The 16137-nt window shown below is 43.2% G+C and overlaps 1 protein-coding gene across 5 annotated transcripts in view; it reads left to right on the forward strand.

Moving 5' to 3' along the window:
- LOC146357374 (MAX gene-associated protein-like) overlaps window positions 1-16137 on the forward strand; it is a 49551-nt gene that overhangs the window by 19734 nt on the left and 13680 nt on the right. For 3 of the 5 annotated variants that reach the window (XM_084846087.1, XM_084846125.1, XM_084846097.1), the window contains 4 exons: window positions 544-906; window positions 2778-2914; window positions 8188-8236; window positions 12079-12249. In XM_084846087.1, the coding sequence (XP_084702213.1) occupies window positions 544-906; window positions 2778-2914; window positions 8188-8236; window positions 12079-12249 (720 nt within the window). The remainder of the gene's footprint in view (window positions 1-543; window positions 907-2777; window positions 2915-8187; window positions 8237-12078; window positions 12250-16137) is intronic. The other 2 variants (XM_084846107.1, XM_084846116.1) reach the window with 1 other exon arrangement.

Below are 16137 nucleotides of genomic sequence, written 5' to 3' on the forward strand. Positions count from 1 at the left end.
ATTTCTCTTCTGTATATCTCACCACTCAGTTCTCTAGCTTTACCATCAAAACTAGCCTTTAATGTTTCTCACATAATCTGGACTACATGCAAGCGTTCTATTAAATGTAATGCCCGCCATGACTAGAAAACTTGTAAATAGGTCATAAAACAATGGCTTAATCAGTTATTGAGGTGTATGGTTCTTTACAAAACCACCAATTAACTTTATTTTGTATTATGCTAAGCTATACCCAGAGATGGAAAAAAAAATCCCAGCTGTCTAGTTGCTTAGACAGCTAGAAATTTGATGCTCCTCACTAGGAATCTGAAAATGTTGCACAGCTGTTTGCAGGACTGGGATCTAAAATAAACCCCCAGCGCTAGCATTCTTTGTTGCTAGCTGGCATCTAGGAATTTTGTAACTGAGGCAGGCTCACATTCTAAAATAATATGCACCACCAGTGGGCAACCAAATAAGTGCACCTAACCTAATGCCAGTTCATCCTGGTAAGTTTCCAGGGCAGAAAAATGACCCAAATTCCAACATGTTGTATCCCTCCAGATAAAGAACACCAGTCTGAAAGATGGGTTCAGTGCTGTTAAGATAGAAGAAAACAGATCAGCCTTTCAAGAGTTGGAGGCCATAGCATCAGAAGTCATGATGTATGATACCAAATTAGAAGAAAATAAGTTGCTAGCAAATCCACCAGAGTCCTTTTCTACAAGCATCACACATGACAGACATGCTGTTACTTCAGAGATGGCTGAAAAAGATACAGAAAGCGTAGAGCAATTATCAAGTGGTTCTCCCGTCTTCCATCCTGATGTTGTATCATTAGACCATTCCTATATCCTTAAAGTGATGCTCAAGAAGGAACATCAAGTTAAACTTCCTGAAGACACTTCACGTGATGGTTCTCAGTTGGTAAGCCTGATAGAAACTCCAGACTTTTTGTTACTTAGCCTTCAGAGCATCAAAATTGAAGGCTCATATTTTAAATAGTTGCTGGAAATATGATTGATTTCCTGAAATTTATTTTCTTTCTCATCTTTGGTGCAACCACACTTAGAATAATGTGTACTGTTCTGGTCACTGCACCTAAAAGAAAGATACTGTAGAACTGGAAAAAGTGCAGAAAAGGGCAACTAAAATGATTAAGGGGCTGGAGCAGCTCCCCTATGAGGGAAGGTTACAAGAGCTGGGCTTGCTTAGCTTGGAAAAAAGGAAGGTAAGGGGAGACATGATCGAGGTGTACAAAATTATGCTGTGGAGAAAGTGGATAGGGAGACATTTTTCTCCATCATAATATTAGAACCTGGGGTCATCCCATGAAGCTAATTAGTGGGAGATTCAGGACAGGTAAAAGGAAGTACTTCACACAGTGCGTAGTTAAACTAAGGAATTCACTACCACAAGATGTGATGGCCACCAATTTGGATGGCTTTAAAAAGGGGGGTAGACAAATTCCTGGAGAAGGCTATCAATGGCTATATACTACCTCCAGGATTGGTGGCAGTATGCCTATCTTCGCCAGCTACTGGGGAACATGGATGGGAGGGTGCTGTTGCACTCATGTCCTACTTGTGAGTTTTCCGTGTGAAGCTGGTTGGCCACTGTGTGAACAGAATGCTGGACTAGATGGACCCTTGGTATGATTCAGCATGGCTGCTCTTACATTCTTGAGTTGCATCCTGTGCAGCTTTAAAACTTTTTATTGATTTGTTTAGGCATTGTTTATTGATACATATGCTCTGCCTAACTTTCTCTTGCTTCTGGATACACCTGTCAACATTTTCTTATTCATTGCTTAAAATCTCTTCTTCTATCCTAGAGAGCATGCATGTATTTCACAACTAGTGTGCAACAGACCAGGAAAAAGATGACACTACTTAAGACTAAGGCAGCAATCCAAATAAGTTGTAGATGGACCTGGATGAAAGTCATAAAAAGCGAGAGATTTATTAGACGCTCTTGCTGCCAGTGACTCAAATAAATGGAACAGCCGCTTTCCTCTTCAGCAGTGGAATCTCTGGTGTTGAAGTGGTGCACAGTTTCTCCCCTATATTAACATGTTGCTGCCTGAACATATGAAGCTGTCTTATATTGAGTCAAACTATTGGCTTATGTATTGCAGTGTTGTCTGCTAAGACTGGCAGCAGCTTTCAAAGGACTCAATTTAGGGCCTTTCTTAGCCTTGCTATTGGAAATTCTTTAGCTGGAGTTGTTGGGGACTGAACCAAAGTAAAGCATATGCTCTGCTGCTGAGCCCTGGTCCCTTCCTTATAGACTGCCCTAGATTGTAAAGTTATGAGCCATAGTCCTGGCTCACAGAGCTTCTTCTGGCTGTAAACTGGTCATGGGGAAATTATATTAACTGGGCTTTATATGGATTTAGCCTTGGCGTTTTTCCGTAATTGCAGTGTCTGGAAAATGTTACTCTGCCATAATGGGAATGGCTTCCAACTGTATCCTTGTACAGCTTGCTGTACACAAACATATGGCTATATAACCAGGAACATGTGCATAGCGAGTACCTGAGCACTTCTGTCCTGCACTGTAATTGTTGTTGATTGCTAACATCCAGGGTTACAGATGAATCTAATAATCGCTCTCAAAATTATTGCACTGACTTGAAGGCTTTATAGCTTGGATATAGATGCTAGGCTAAGAATTTTATCATCACTTCTTAATGGTATAGGTGACATGTTTTGAACTTTTTATAGTCTTGAGTTTGAAATGAAACAGTTACCTGATTGGAATTTCTCTGCAGGACTAATTTTAACTGCCTTTTTAAGGCTTCATTTCAGGATGAAAGTGACTCCAGTCAAGATTACGAGAATGTGGACACAGAGTCTTCGGAGGAGCTTTCAGAGAAAACAAGTATTTCTCACCTGAAAACTGCAGATACCCATGCCTTAATATCCAGACAACTGTAAGCATGTTTTTTTTAACCAGCAAATTGATGTTTAGTATAATGTTTTTATTATGCCTTGCAGATATAGCTGATTTTAATACAGACCGAGGCTCATCCTACAATATGCTGTGTTCATGCACTAAGGCAGGTGTTGGCAACACACAGGCCGTATGCAGACCCCCATGGCCATTTTTGTAGCCCCAGCTGTGTTCCTCTGTCACCATTGCAATTCTGCCACTGGCAAGAGTTGCAGCAATTTTGCCGGGAAGCAAGGCATGTGGGAAGCCTACACCTTGTTCGCATGCAGAATCATGCTCCCAGGCGTGGGCTCCCCGCATGCCTTGTTTCCCTGTGAAACTCTCACAGTTTTGGCCACCATGGTGGCAAATTTGGCAGGGGTGGGGTGTGGCCCCTTCACCTCCAGAAGTTGCCCACCCTTGTGCTAAGGCTTTCAATGGTTTAGAAGCCAAAGCTTTTCCTTTAACTCTGAGATTACTGGGTTATTTTTTCATGTAGTCAGTTCAAACCTTTAGGATTTGTAAGGAATCCAAAAGGGAAACTAACATGGAGGCCTGTACGGCTGTCAAGGAAGAGATAGGTATGACAGCTCTTTAGTTGCAGCTCAGTGGCTGCTGTGCTAAAGAATCAGACAAGTAGAAAAAGGGAAAGGGCTGCTCGATTAGAAGGGTTATGAAGGTTCTGTGGTATATACCTTAGAGTGTAAGAGAGCATGGAAAATATCCAGAGGGCAAGAGAGTTGCCTCAGTTTGGCTATTGAGGACAGGCCTGAAGAGTACTGGGCTCGAGCACTTTGTCTCTAGGGAGGAGGAAGAGATGCCTGGTGAATGCTATAAAATATCTTCCCCTCTAATCTGTCTAGACAAAGGGGCAGTGGGGAGAGGGCATTCTTGCCTCACACAGAATATGGCAGATGGCAAAACATGAGAATAGGGTGCAGAGACTGGAGCAGAAAATAGGAGTGTAAAGACAAAAAGAAGTGAATGAGGGTTGGACAAAACTGACTCACCTTAAATAAATTTCAACTTGCCCTCCATATCACTGTAGTACTTTTTGCTGCTATTACTAGTCAGTAGGTTTTTCTTCAGGCAAGAGAGAAATTCCAAGCTGTCCAATTAGCAGCCAGTCAGACCAGTCTGAAGCCCTTCTTTCTATGCAGACCACTCACAGATAGCCAAAGTGCCAGCTATCATTTATTTAGAGTAGAAATAGAATGCCCAATAAAATACTGTAGCTACACAGGAGACTGTTCACCTTAATCTTTACACATATGAATTTCTTCTGGCTATGGATATTATGAAAAAAAATAAATTTCTTACTAAGTTTCTTATTAAGACAAGTGGTATCTTAGCTCAGTAGTAGAGCACATGTTTTATGTGCAGAATTTCCCAGGTTCAATCCCTGATATCTCCAGTTAAAGGAATCAAGTAGCAGGTGATGGGGGGAAAACCCTGGGGAGCTTCTGCCAGTTAGTGTAGACAACAGATGGCCAAATAGTCTGGCTTAGTATAAGGCAGCTCCTTAATTGCAGCCAAATAGTCTGGTCTGGTGTAGGGCAACTTCCTAGTTACTCCATGGAAAAATGTTAGTGTTCAGACTATTATCTTAAATTTTTTTAAAAAATAATCTCAATTTATTTTGGTCCTAGTATGAGTATAATGTGTATGTAAGGTCTGACGTGATTTCTTCGTAGCTCTGCTTGGCGGGAACAAATGATACCGCCAAGCAGAGCTACGAAGAAATCACGTCAGACTTTGAAGCTTTGGGAAGGAAACTCAAGAACTTTGGGGCCCAGATAGTTTTCTCATCCATCCTTCCAGTAGCTAGAAGAGGGGTAGAAAGGGAAAGAAAAATACTCCAGGTGAATGACTGGCTACGAAGGTGGTGCTGGTGCAAGAGATTTGGATTCTGGGACCATGGGCTATACTTCCTGGAAGATGGGCTGTTGGCAAGGGACGGGTTGCACCTCACAAAGGCTGGGAAGAATGTGTTTGGCCACAGCATGAAGAACTTCATCAGGAGGGCTGTAAACTGATCCTATGAGGGAGGGAGCTGTAAAGTTGGGGATAACAATGGACGAAGGCTCATGCATCACAACAGACACAACAACATCTCTAATAGCACCCAATAATATTCTTCAGAAACATGTAGGAAGAAAGTCAGACTAATAAAGCACATGGTCTTTGATGTCTATATACTAATGCCCAGAGTATGGGAAACAAACAGAATGAAGTTGAACTCTTAATACAAGAGGGAAATTATGACTTGATAGGTGTAACTGAAACTTGGTAGGATGACTCTCATGACTGGAATACAGCAATTGAAGGATATATCTTGTTCAAAAAGAACAGGAGGAACAGAAAGGGAGGTGGAGTTGCACTATATGTTAAAAATACATATCTCTGTACAGAAATACAGGAGGATGAGCTTGACAGCCCCATTGAGAGCATCTGGATCAAAATAAATGGAGCAAAGAATAAAAGGAACCCGGTGGTCGGATTCTACTACCGGCCACCCAATCAAGGAGAAGACGAGAATGAAACTTTTGAAAAGCAAATAGCCAATGTTTTAAGGAAGCATGATGTAGTAGTAATGGGGGACTTCAATTTCCCCGATATTTGTTGGGAGACAAATTCTGCAAAACATGGCCCCTCCAGGAAATTCCTGACTTGTGTGGTGGATAACTTCCTCCTACAGAAAGCGGAGGAAGGAACTAGAGGATTGGCTATCCTTGACTTGATCCTAACCAACAGAGATGACTTAGTGGATAAAGTAGCAGTTACAGGAACTCTGGGGGAAAGTGACCATGTTATATATGAGTTCTTGGTTCTAAGGGAAGCAAAAGCTGAGTGTAGTCAAATGCGTACCCTGAATTTTAGGAAAGCTGATTTTAATAAACTCAGAACAATGATCAGTAAGGTCCCATGGCAAGCAACACTAACGAGAAAAGGAGTCCAAGATGGGTGGGAGCTTTTAAACAAGGAAATTCTCAAGGCACAATTACAAACAATTCCAACAGAAAGAGAAGGTGGAAGGCAACAGAAGAAACCAATGTGGCTTCACAAAAAGCTTAGAGATGACCTGAAAACAAAAAAGGACACATACAGGAAGTGGAAGGGAGGCCAAGCAACAAAGGAAGAGTACAGGCAGGTAGCACAGAATTGCAGGGATGGCATCAGGAAAGCTAAAGGTGAGAACGAGCTGAGGTTAGCGAGGGATGCTAAAGGCAACAAAAAGGCTTTCTTTAGATACATGCATAATAAAAGACAGAGGAAAGAAATGGTTCTTCAGCTATTAAATATGGATGGCAAAATGATAACAGAGGACAAAGAAAGGGCAGAGGTGCTCAATTCCTACTTTGGCTCAGTCTTCTCCCAAAAGAGGGTCTATGAACCCCCTGGCAAAGGCGAAGTACAGGCTGAAGGGGCAGGATTGCAGCTTGAAATCGATAGGCATATGGTCAAGGAACACCTAATTACTTTGAATGAGTTCAAATCTCCAGGGCCAGATGAACTGCACCCTAGAGTAATAAAGGAACTGGCAGAAGAACTCTCAGAACCGCTGTCTATTCTTTTTGACAAATCATGGAGGACGGGTGAAGTGCCAGATGACTGGAGGAGGGCAAATGTTGTCCCTATCTTCAAAAAGGGTAAAAAGGAGGAACCTGGGAACTACAGACCAGTCAGTCTGACATCAATCCCTGGGAAAATTCTGGAGTAGATTGTAAAGCAATCCATCTGTAAGCACCTTGAAAACAATGCAGTGATTACTCGAAGCCAATATGGATTTGTCAAGAGCAAATCCTGCGAGACAAATCTGATCTCATTTTTTGATCAAGTAACCTCTCTTGTGGACTGTGGGAATGCTGTACACATAATATACCTTGACTTCAGCAAAGCTTTCGACAAAGAGCCCCATGATATCCCGATGAGCAAACTAGCTCAAAGTGGGCTAGATGAAACAACGATCCGGTGGATCCACAGCTGGCTACAGAATCGGACTCAAAGAGTGCTTATCAATGGGACCTTCTCAAACTGGGGAGAGGTAACGAGCGGAGTACCGCAGGGCTCAGTCCTGGGCCCAGTGCTCTTCAACATTTTTATTAATGACTTGGAGGAGGAGGTGCTGGGAATGCTGATCAGATTGGCAGATGACACAAAATTGGGCGGGATAGCTAATACTTTGGAAGACAGAAACAAAATTCAAAGTGATCTGGATAGACTGGAGCGCTGGGCAGAAAACAACAGAATGACATTTAATAGAGATAAATGCCAAGTTCTGCACCTAGGAAAAAGAAACCAAAGGCACAGTTACAAGATGGGGGATAGTTGGCTCAACAACAGTACAAGCAAGAAGGAGCTTGGAATTGTTGTTGATCACAAGCTGAATATGAGCCAACAATGTGATGTGGCTGCAAAAAAGGCAAATGCTATTTTGGGCTGCATTAATAGAAGCAGAGCTTCCAAATCCCAGGAAGTCCTAGTTCTCCTCTACTCAGCACTGGTTAGGCTTCATCTGGAGTACTGTGTCCAGTTCTGGGCACTACATTTTAAGAAGGATGCAGACAAACTGGAGAGGGTTCAGAGGAGGGCAACAAAGATGATCAGGGGACTGGAAACAAAGCCCTATGAAGAGAGCCTGAAAGAACTGGGCAATCTCTTCTCGATCATCACAGAGTGCAGGACACGGAATAATGGGCTCAAATGACAGGAAGCCAGATTCCTGCTGAACATGAGGAAAAACTTCCTGACTGTTACAGCAATATGACAATGGAACCAATTACCTAGGGAGGTGGTGGGCTCTCCCCCACTGGAGGCGTTCAAGATGAGGCTGGACAGCCATCTGTCAGGGACGCTCTGACTTGGATTCCTGCATTGAGCAGGGGGTTGGACTCGATGGCCTTGTAGGCCCCTTCCAACCCTACTATTGTATGATTCTATGAAGTTAAAGTATTATATTTTAGAGCATTGTATTAAGAGCCTGACATGTGCTCTGTAAGTTGCCTTCTGATACATTCTTCTGTCTTAATTTTTTCATGAGAATGAGTAATATACAGGAGAGAGAAAAAGCAAGAGGGGCACAACAGAAAAGGGTAGGGTGGGATGGGGACTTTCTTCGGATTCGATTTCAGGAGACTTTTCATATGAGACAGATCACATATTTCTACTCATTTTGGTATAAGGAGTGGTTTCGCTGCTGTTTTTGTCTGTGGTAAAGCTGTTTTCCAAGCCAGATTGCCTTGGGTAACTAAATACTTTTTTAAATCCTTCTAGGCATCTTGTTCATGACTCTTCAAATAAAGCGATGACGAAGTCTGCTAAGGTGGATACACATTTGTTCTCCTGTTGCTTGTGGTGTGTGTGGCTGGCTGAAATATATATTGATTGCTTTTGGAGAAATTTAAAGAACATTGTTTTATACATGTCATGATACAGGTTTGGTGATAACCCTCCTCACCCCTCAGTGATCCAGCTGAAAATCCCAGGGTTTGCATAGTATGGTGCATGACTCATTTGTTTTTCTTCTTCTTCTTCTTCTTCTTCTTCTTCTTCTTCTTCACCATCATCATCTTATATTTGTATGCTGCTTTTCCATAAAATTGTGCCCAAAGCGGCTCACAACGTAACAAATGAACAAAAATGAATATAGTTTACAAGCTATCAAACAACAAAAAATATAACAGTATTCAAAGAATACACTAGAAACAATTACAAATCACCATAATGTTCACAGATAAATACATAGAAGGAACATCAGTATATATAATATCCAATAGAACAGTACAAATAAACTAAACTTTCAGTGTAGGAGCTTCAAACTGAAACTGCTATTTATTGTTTAATTATTTATTAATAGTACTTATATGCCACTTAGTATCTCTAAGTGGTTCATATATAAATATTAAAAAGCAAATTTAAAGACACTATTAAAAAGAATTTCATTTACAATAACAATACAAGAAACACTGCGGTGAAGCAGCATATGATTAATTGCAATTAATTACAAACCAGAGAAAGTCTGGGTGAATAAATGTGTTTTCAGGAGGCATTTGAAGCATGCCACATTTTCTTCCTCCTAAACTGCATGGGGGAGGGTTTTCCAGAGGGTGGGTGGCGCTACTACTGAGAAGGCCTGCCATCAAGATATTACGTGGTGACATTCTGTTCATGAAACGACCAGCAACGTCTCTGAAAATCTTAAAGGCCAGCTGGGTATATATAGGGGAAGGCAATGTGCTAGGTATCCTTGTCCCAAGTTGTTTAGGGCTTTGTACGTCAACAACATAACCTTGAACGTGGCTCAGTAGCTAATAGGCAGCCAGTGCAGTTCTTTTAACACAGGTGTTATATGAGTATAGCTGGGTGTCCTACTAAGTACCCCAGATGCTGCATTCTGCAGTAGCTGCAACTTCCAAATCAGGCAGAAGGGGATCCCCACATAGAGCACATTACAGTAGTCTAATCATGAGGTTACCAGTCCATGGATCACCATGGCTAGGCTCTCCCTATCCAAGAACAGGTGTAGTTAGTGCACTAAACAATGGTAATGGGCATTCTGGGCCACTGAGGTCACCTAGGCTTGCAGTGACAAAGATAGATCTAGGAGCACCCTCAAACTATGTACCCACTCCTTCAGAGGGAGTGCAACCCCATCCAGGACAGGTGAACAGTTCAATTCTCAAACCTGGGAACTTTGCCCACCCACAGGGTCTCTGTCTTACAAGGATTCAGCTTCAGTTTATTAGCCCTCATCCAAGCCATATCTGTATCCAGGCACTGGTTCAAAATATGCACAGTCTCTCCTGATTCAGATGTCACAGAGAAATAGAGCTGGGTGTTGTCAGCATACTGGTGACACCTTGCCCCAGACCTCTTAATAACTGCTCCCAAAGGCTTTATACAGATATTAAATAATATTGGGTTCAAAACTGTGCCCTGTGACACCCCACGGTTCAACTGCCAACAGGCCGAGACTCAGTCACCCAGCGTTATTCTCTGAAAGTCTGTAATTGCCAATCCACTGTAGAACAGTGCCTCCAACTCACAAAGGCATTCCAGGAGGATACTAGGATGAATGATATCTAAAGCAGCTGAGAGTTCATGAAGAAGTAACAGGGTCACACTCCCCTGCCTCTCTCCCAAAGAAGGTAATCCATCAGGGCAACCAAGGCCAGTTCCATCCCAAAACTGGGTCTGAACTCAGATCCAAATAATCAGTTCCATTCAAGAACACCTGTAGCTGGGATGCCACCACTCTTTGGAGTACCCCAGAATGGGGGTAATTGTGACCAGACGATAGTTGGCATAGATCTGTGGGTCCAAGGAGGGTATTGTCAGGAGTGGTCACAGCACTGGTTCCTTTAAGGCAGTTGGGACCACACCATCATGCAATGATGCGTACACCACTCCCCTGTTCCATCCATTCAGTTCCCCGTGACTAGCTCAAAAGCCATGAAGGGCAAGTGTTGAGAGAGCATGTGTTGGGTTGTACAGATGAAAGCATTTTCTCCACATCCTCAGGCTCCAAAAAGTGAAACTGATCCCACAAAACAGGATAACACAATGCATTGGGCACTTCAGTAGACACTGCATCAATAGCAGTGGTCAAGTGTGCATGAATGTGGGAGATTTTATATTTGAAGTGTCTTGCAAATTTGTCACAGCGGGCCTCCAAGGGCTTTAATATTGGAATCACTGGGGCACAATAACCCTCTAACCACCCAGAAATGCTCAGCTGGATAGCTCCTCAAGGATGTGATGGAGGCAGCAAAGTAAGCCTTCTTTGCCACCTTCATCACCGTGCAGTAGGTGTGATTATATGCTCTTACTTGTGCTCAATCACCTTCACGACTAGTCTTATGCCACTTTTGCTCCAGCCATCTTCTGACCTGTTTCATTTTCCAGAGCTAACCAGGAAGCCTTCTGAGCTCTACAGTAATCGTGTTGATGGCCTGTTGCACCTTGCCATTCCACAGTGTAACAATGGCCTTGACAGAACTGCCAGCTCTGGCTACTGAAAAATCCTCCACAGCATTCAAAAATCCACTGGATTCCATAGGTCTCTGGGGATGGACCATCTTAATGGGTCCTCCACCCCTGCAGGGAGAGACTGGCACCATGAGACCAAACTTCACCAGAAAATGATATGACCATGACCATGACAATGGGGTGATTTCTACCCCCATCCAGACCACTCCCCTCACACCCAGAGACAAAGGCCCAATCAAAGGTATGCCCTGACCTGTGTGTTGAGCCAGTGACAGACTGAGATAGCCCCACAGTTGTCATGGAAGACATGAAGTCCTGAGTTGGTCCTGTTAAGGCAGTTTCAGCATGGATGTTGAAGTCCCCCAGGAGCAGGGTCCTAGGGTTCTCCAGTACCACATCCAAGACTGCCTCAGTGAGGGGGAGCCCTCATAGCTAGTCCCAGGATGGAGGGGTTTCCTGGTGACTAAAATGGAGCTTTTATGGATCACGGCAACTCCCCACTCCTGACCCTCCAGCCTGGCCTGATGCTATACCAAATAACTGGGCAGGCAGAGCTGGGACAGGTCTATGCTGCCAAACTCACCCATCCAGGTCTCAGTAATATATGCCAGGTCAGCTTCCTCCTCTACAATTGTATCATAGATGAATGAGATCTTATTATGAACTGATCTGACATACACCACAACCAGGCCAGAGGATACAGTAGCCAGTCCATCAGGAACCTGTGGAATGGGGAGAGGATTGGAAAGGGGATTGGCTCATAGCCATCTACATCCGCTGCTGTTCTGATGGCATCGTCCCCATCATACCATACCTTTCCTTGCGCATAACAGCTGCTGTTTAGAGTGCAATCCTATGCCTGTTTAGGCAAAAGAATCCTACAACTCTCAGCATGCCCCAGCCAGCCATGCTTTTTTCTGTCTAAACAGGCATAGGATTGCACCTTTAAAAAGCTATTTAAGACTTTCTCTGCTGCTTCCCTCCCCAGCTTCATGGTGAATAGTGGAGCCATTTATAAGTCCAGATTTTGGGGCAAATATTGGTGTTGCATCAGAGGTCACTTATACATTGGCTCTAAGTTGTGTAAGAACAGTGGCCCTGTTAGATACTGCCCTTACTTAAAACAGGTTGCTGCATTTTTATTTTATCTGTTGACGATGTCACTCTTGTCTGCAGCAGTCTAAACTATGGAACAGAAAGCCAAAGCATGTTGCTTCTTATCGCCTGAATCACACAGCAAATGAACAGCGTGCTCGTAGAAAAATGAAAGAGCTCTTTGAAAAACTGAAGGTGGCTCTGGGATTGCATGCCCTCCCCAAAGTTGCCAAACGCATCCTCCTCGAGCAGGTAAGTGTTCTAGTGTTGAGATGTATCTGGAAACTCTTTGTTCAGAGGAAAACTGCTGCGTTCTTACAACTGCAAGACTCAATCTGGACTTGGAATGTTCAGCCTATATTGGAAAATAAAACAGACTTATACATAAAAACCAGGAAAAAAACTTTCAGGTGCCAAGGGTATCTCTTCCCCAAGTTGGAGTGTCAGACTTGAGATAAAGTTCCAGCCCAGCCTATCTTAAAGAGCGCCTCCAGCAACACCAGGCAGGCTGTTCAACAAGATCAGCCTCGGATGGCCTTCTCTCTGTCCCATGAGCCAGGACAGCTAGGCTTGTGAGGACAAGGGAGAGGGCCTTCTCTGTGGTGGCCCCCACTCTGTGGAACTACCTCCCTAGGGAACTCCACCATGCCCCCTCTTTAATGAGCTTTCTCCATGCGTTGAAAACTTGGTTGTTCAGACAGGCATTTGGGGTGGGCTAGAGAAATTTTAGAAAATTATGTTTTAATGTTTTAATGTGTAATGTTATTGTTTTTAAACTGTTCGTATTATTGTACATCACCCAGAGTGGCCGGGTGACCAGCCAGATAGACGATTAAGAAATTTAATAAATAAATGCATTTGATTTAATTTCCTTTCTCTGAGTATATTAGCTAAGTAACTGCACTGGCACATGCTCAAATATATCATCCCCATCTGTACTGTTTTTCTAGCTTGCCTTTTTTTTCCTAGTTGGAGCTTGCTGCCCTGAAATGTTCATAGAATCATAGAATAGAAGGGTTGGAAGGGGCCTATAAGACCATCAAGTCCAACCCCCTGCTTAGTGCAGGAATCCAAGTCAAAGCATCCCTGACAAGTAGCTGTCCAGCTTCATCTTGAATGCCTCCAGTGTGGGAGGGCCCACCACCACCCTAGGTAATTGGTCCCATTGTCGTATTGCTGTAACAGTCAGGATTTTTTTCCTGATATTCAGCCAGAATCTGGCTTCCTGTAACTTGAGCCTATTATTCCATGTCCTGCACTCTGCGATGATCGAGAAGAGATCCTGGCCTTCCTCTCTGTGACAACCTTTCAAGTACTTGAAGAGTGCTATCACATCTCCCCTCAGTCTTCTCTTCTCAAGGCTAAACATGCCCAGTTCTTTCAGTCTCTCCTCATGGGGCTTTGTTTCCAGTCCCCTGATCATCTTTGTTGCCCTCCTCTGAACCCTCTCCAGTTTGTCTGCATCCTTCTTAAAGTGCGGTGCCCAGAACTGGACACGGTACTCCAGATGAGGCCTAAGCAGTGCTGAGTAGAGGGGAACTAGTACTTCACGTGATTTGGAAGTTCTGCTTCTATTAATGCAGCCCCAAAGAGCATTGGCCTTTTTTGCAGCCACATCACATTGTTGGCTCATATTCAGCTTGTGATCAACAACAATTCCAAGATCCTTCTCATTTGGCTCAACAATACTACAAGAATCCCCCGTCTTGTAACTCTGCATTTGGTTTCTTTTTCCTAGGTGTGGAACTTGGCATTTATCCCTATGAAGTTTTATGCTGTTTTCTGCCCAGCGCCCCAGTCTGTCAAGATCATTTTGAACTTTGTTTCTGTCTTCCAGGGTATTAGCTATCCTGCCCAATTTTGTGACATCTGCAAATTTGATCAGCATTCCCTGCACCTTCTCATCCAAGTCATTAATAAAAATGTTGAAGAGCACTGGGCCCAGGACTGAGCCCTGCGGTACTCCGCTCGTTACCTCTCCCCAGTTTAAGAAGATCCCATTGATAAGCACTCTTTGAGTCCGATTCTGTAGCCAACTGTGGATCCACCGGATCGTTGTTTCATCTAGCCCACTTTGAGCTAGTTTGCTCATTGGCATATCATGGGGCACTTTGTCGAAAGCTTTGCTGAAGTAGAGGTATATTATGTCCACAGCATTCCCACAGTCCACAAGGGAGGTGACCTGATAAAAAAATGAGATCACATTTGTCTGGCAGGATTTGTTCTTGACAAATCCATGTTGGCTTCGAGTAATCACTGCATTGTTTTCAAGGTGCTTACATAGTGATCACTTTATAATCTGCTCCGGAATTTTCCCAGGGATTGGTGTCAGACTGACTGGTCTGTAGTTCCTAGGTTCCTCCTTTTTGCACTTTTTGAGGATAGGGACAACATTTGCCCTCCTCCAGTCATCTGGCACTTCACCCATCTTCCATGATTTCTCAAAGAGAATAGACAGTGGTTCTGAGAATTCTTCTGCCAGTTCCTTTATTACTCTCAGTTGCAGTTCATCTGGCCCTGGAGATTTGAACTCATTCAAAGTAATTAGATGTTCCTTGACCATATGCTTCACCTTTGCCAGGGGGGTCATAGATCCTCTTTCAGGAGAAGACTGAGCCAAAGTAGGAACTGAGCACTTCTGCTTTGTCATCTGTTATCTTTTCGCCATCCATATTTAATAGTTGAACCACCATTTATTTCCTCTGTCTTTTACTATGCATGTAGCTGAAGAAAGCCTTTTTGTTGCTTTTAGCATCCCTCACTAACTTCAGCTCTTTCTCACCTTTAGCCTTCCTGACGCCATCCCTGCAATTCTGTGCTACCTGCATGTGCTCTTCCTTTGTTGCTTGTCCTTCTTCCACTTCCTATATGTGTGCTTTTTGTTTTCAAGTCATCTCTAAGCTTTTTGTGTAGCCACATTGGCTTCTTCTGTTGTCTTCCACCTTTTCTTCTTGTTGGAATTGTTTGTAATTGTGCCTTGAGAATTTCCTTTTTTAAAAACTCCCACCCATCTTAGACTCCTTTTCTCGTTAGAGTCGCCTGCCATGGGACCTTACTTACCATTGTTCTGAGTTTATTAAAATTGGCTTTCCTAAAATCCAGGTTACGCATTTGGCTACACTTGGCTTTTGCTTCTTTTAGAACCAAGAACTCAAGCATAACATGGTCACTTTCCCCCAGAGTTCCCATAACTGTTGCTTTGTCTACTAAGTCATCTCTGTTGTTAGGAAGTCAAGGATAGCCAATCCTCTAGTTCTTTCCTCCGCTTTCTGTAAGAGGAAGTTATGAGCAACACAAGTCAGGAATTTCTTGGAGGGGCCATGTTTTGTCTCCCAAAAAATATTGGGGAAATTGAAGTCCCCCATTACTACTACATCTTGTTTCCTTGAAACATTGGCTATTTGCTTTTCAAAAGTTTCATCCTTGTCTTCTTGATTGGGTGGGTGGTAGTAGACTCCAACCACCGTGTTCTTTTTATTCTTTGCTCCATTTATTTTAACCGAGATGCCCTCAAAGGGGCTACAAAGCTCATCCTCCTGTAATTCTGTGCAGAGATATGTATTTTTCACATATAGTGCAACTCCACCTCCCTTTCTGTTCCTCCTGTTCTTTTTGAACAAGTTATATCCTTCAATTGCTGTATTCCAGTCATGGGAGTCATCCCACCAAGTTTCAGTTACACCTATCAGGTCATAATTAACCTTCCGTATTAAGAGTCCAAGTTCATTCTGTTAGTTTCCCATACTCATTACTCATGTCATTAGTATATAGACACTGAAGACCATGTGCTATATAGTCTGGCTTTCTTCCTACATGTTTCTGAAGAATATTATTGGGTGCTATTAGAGATGTTGTTGTGTCTGTTGTGATGCATGAGCCTTCATCCATTGCTACCCCCAACTTTACATCTCCCTCCCCCGTAGGATTCAGTTTACAGCCCTCCTGATGAAGTTCTTCATGCTGTGGCCAAACACATCCTTCCCAGCACTTGTGAGGTGCAACCTGTCCCTTGCCAACAGTCCATCTTCCAGGAAGTATAGCCCATGGTCCCAGAATTCAAATCACTTGCGTTGGCACCACCTTTGTAACGAGTCATTCACTTGGAGTATTTTTCTTTCCCTTTCTATCCATCTTCTAACT

Source organism: Heloderma suspectum, chromosome 1 (assembly GCF_057233095.1).
Source record: "Heloderma suspectum isolate Gila_16-S chromosome 1, 16-S_ref, whole genome shotgun sequence".
In the NCBI taxonomy this organism is placed as follows: Eukaryota; Metazoa; Chordata; class Lepidosauria; order Squamata; family Helodermatidae; genus Heloderma; species Heloderma suspectum.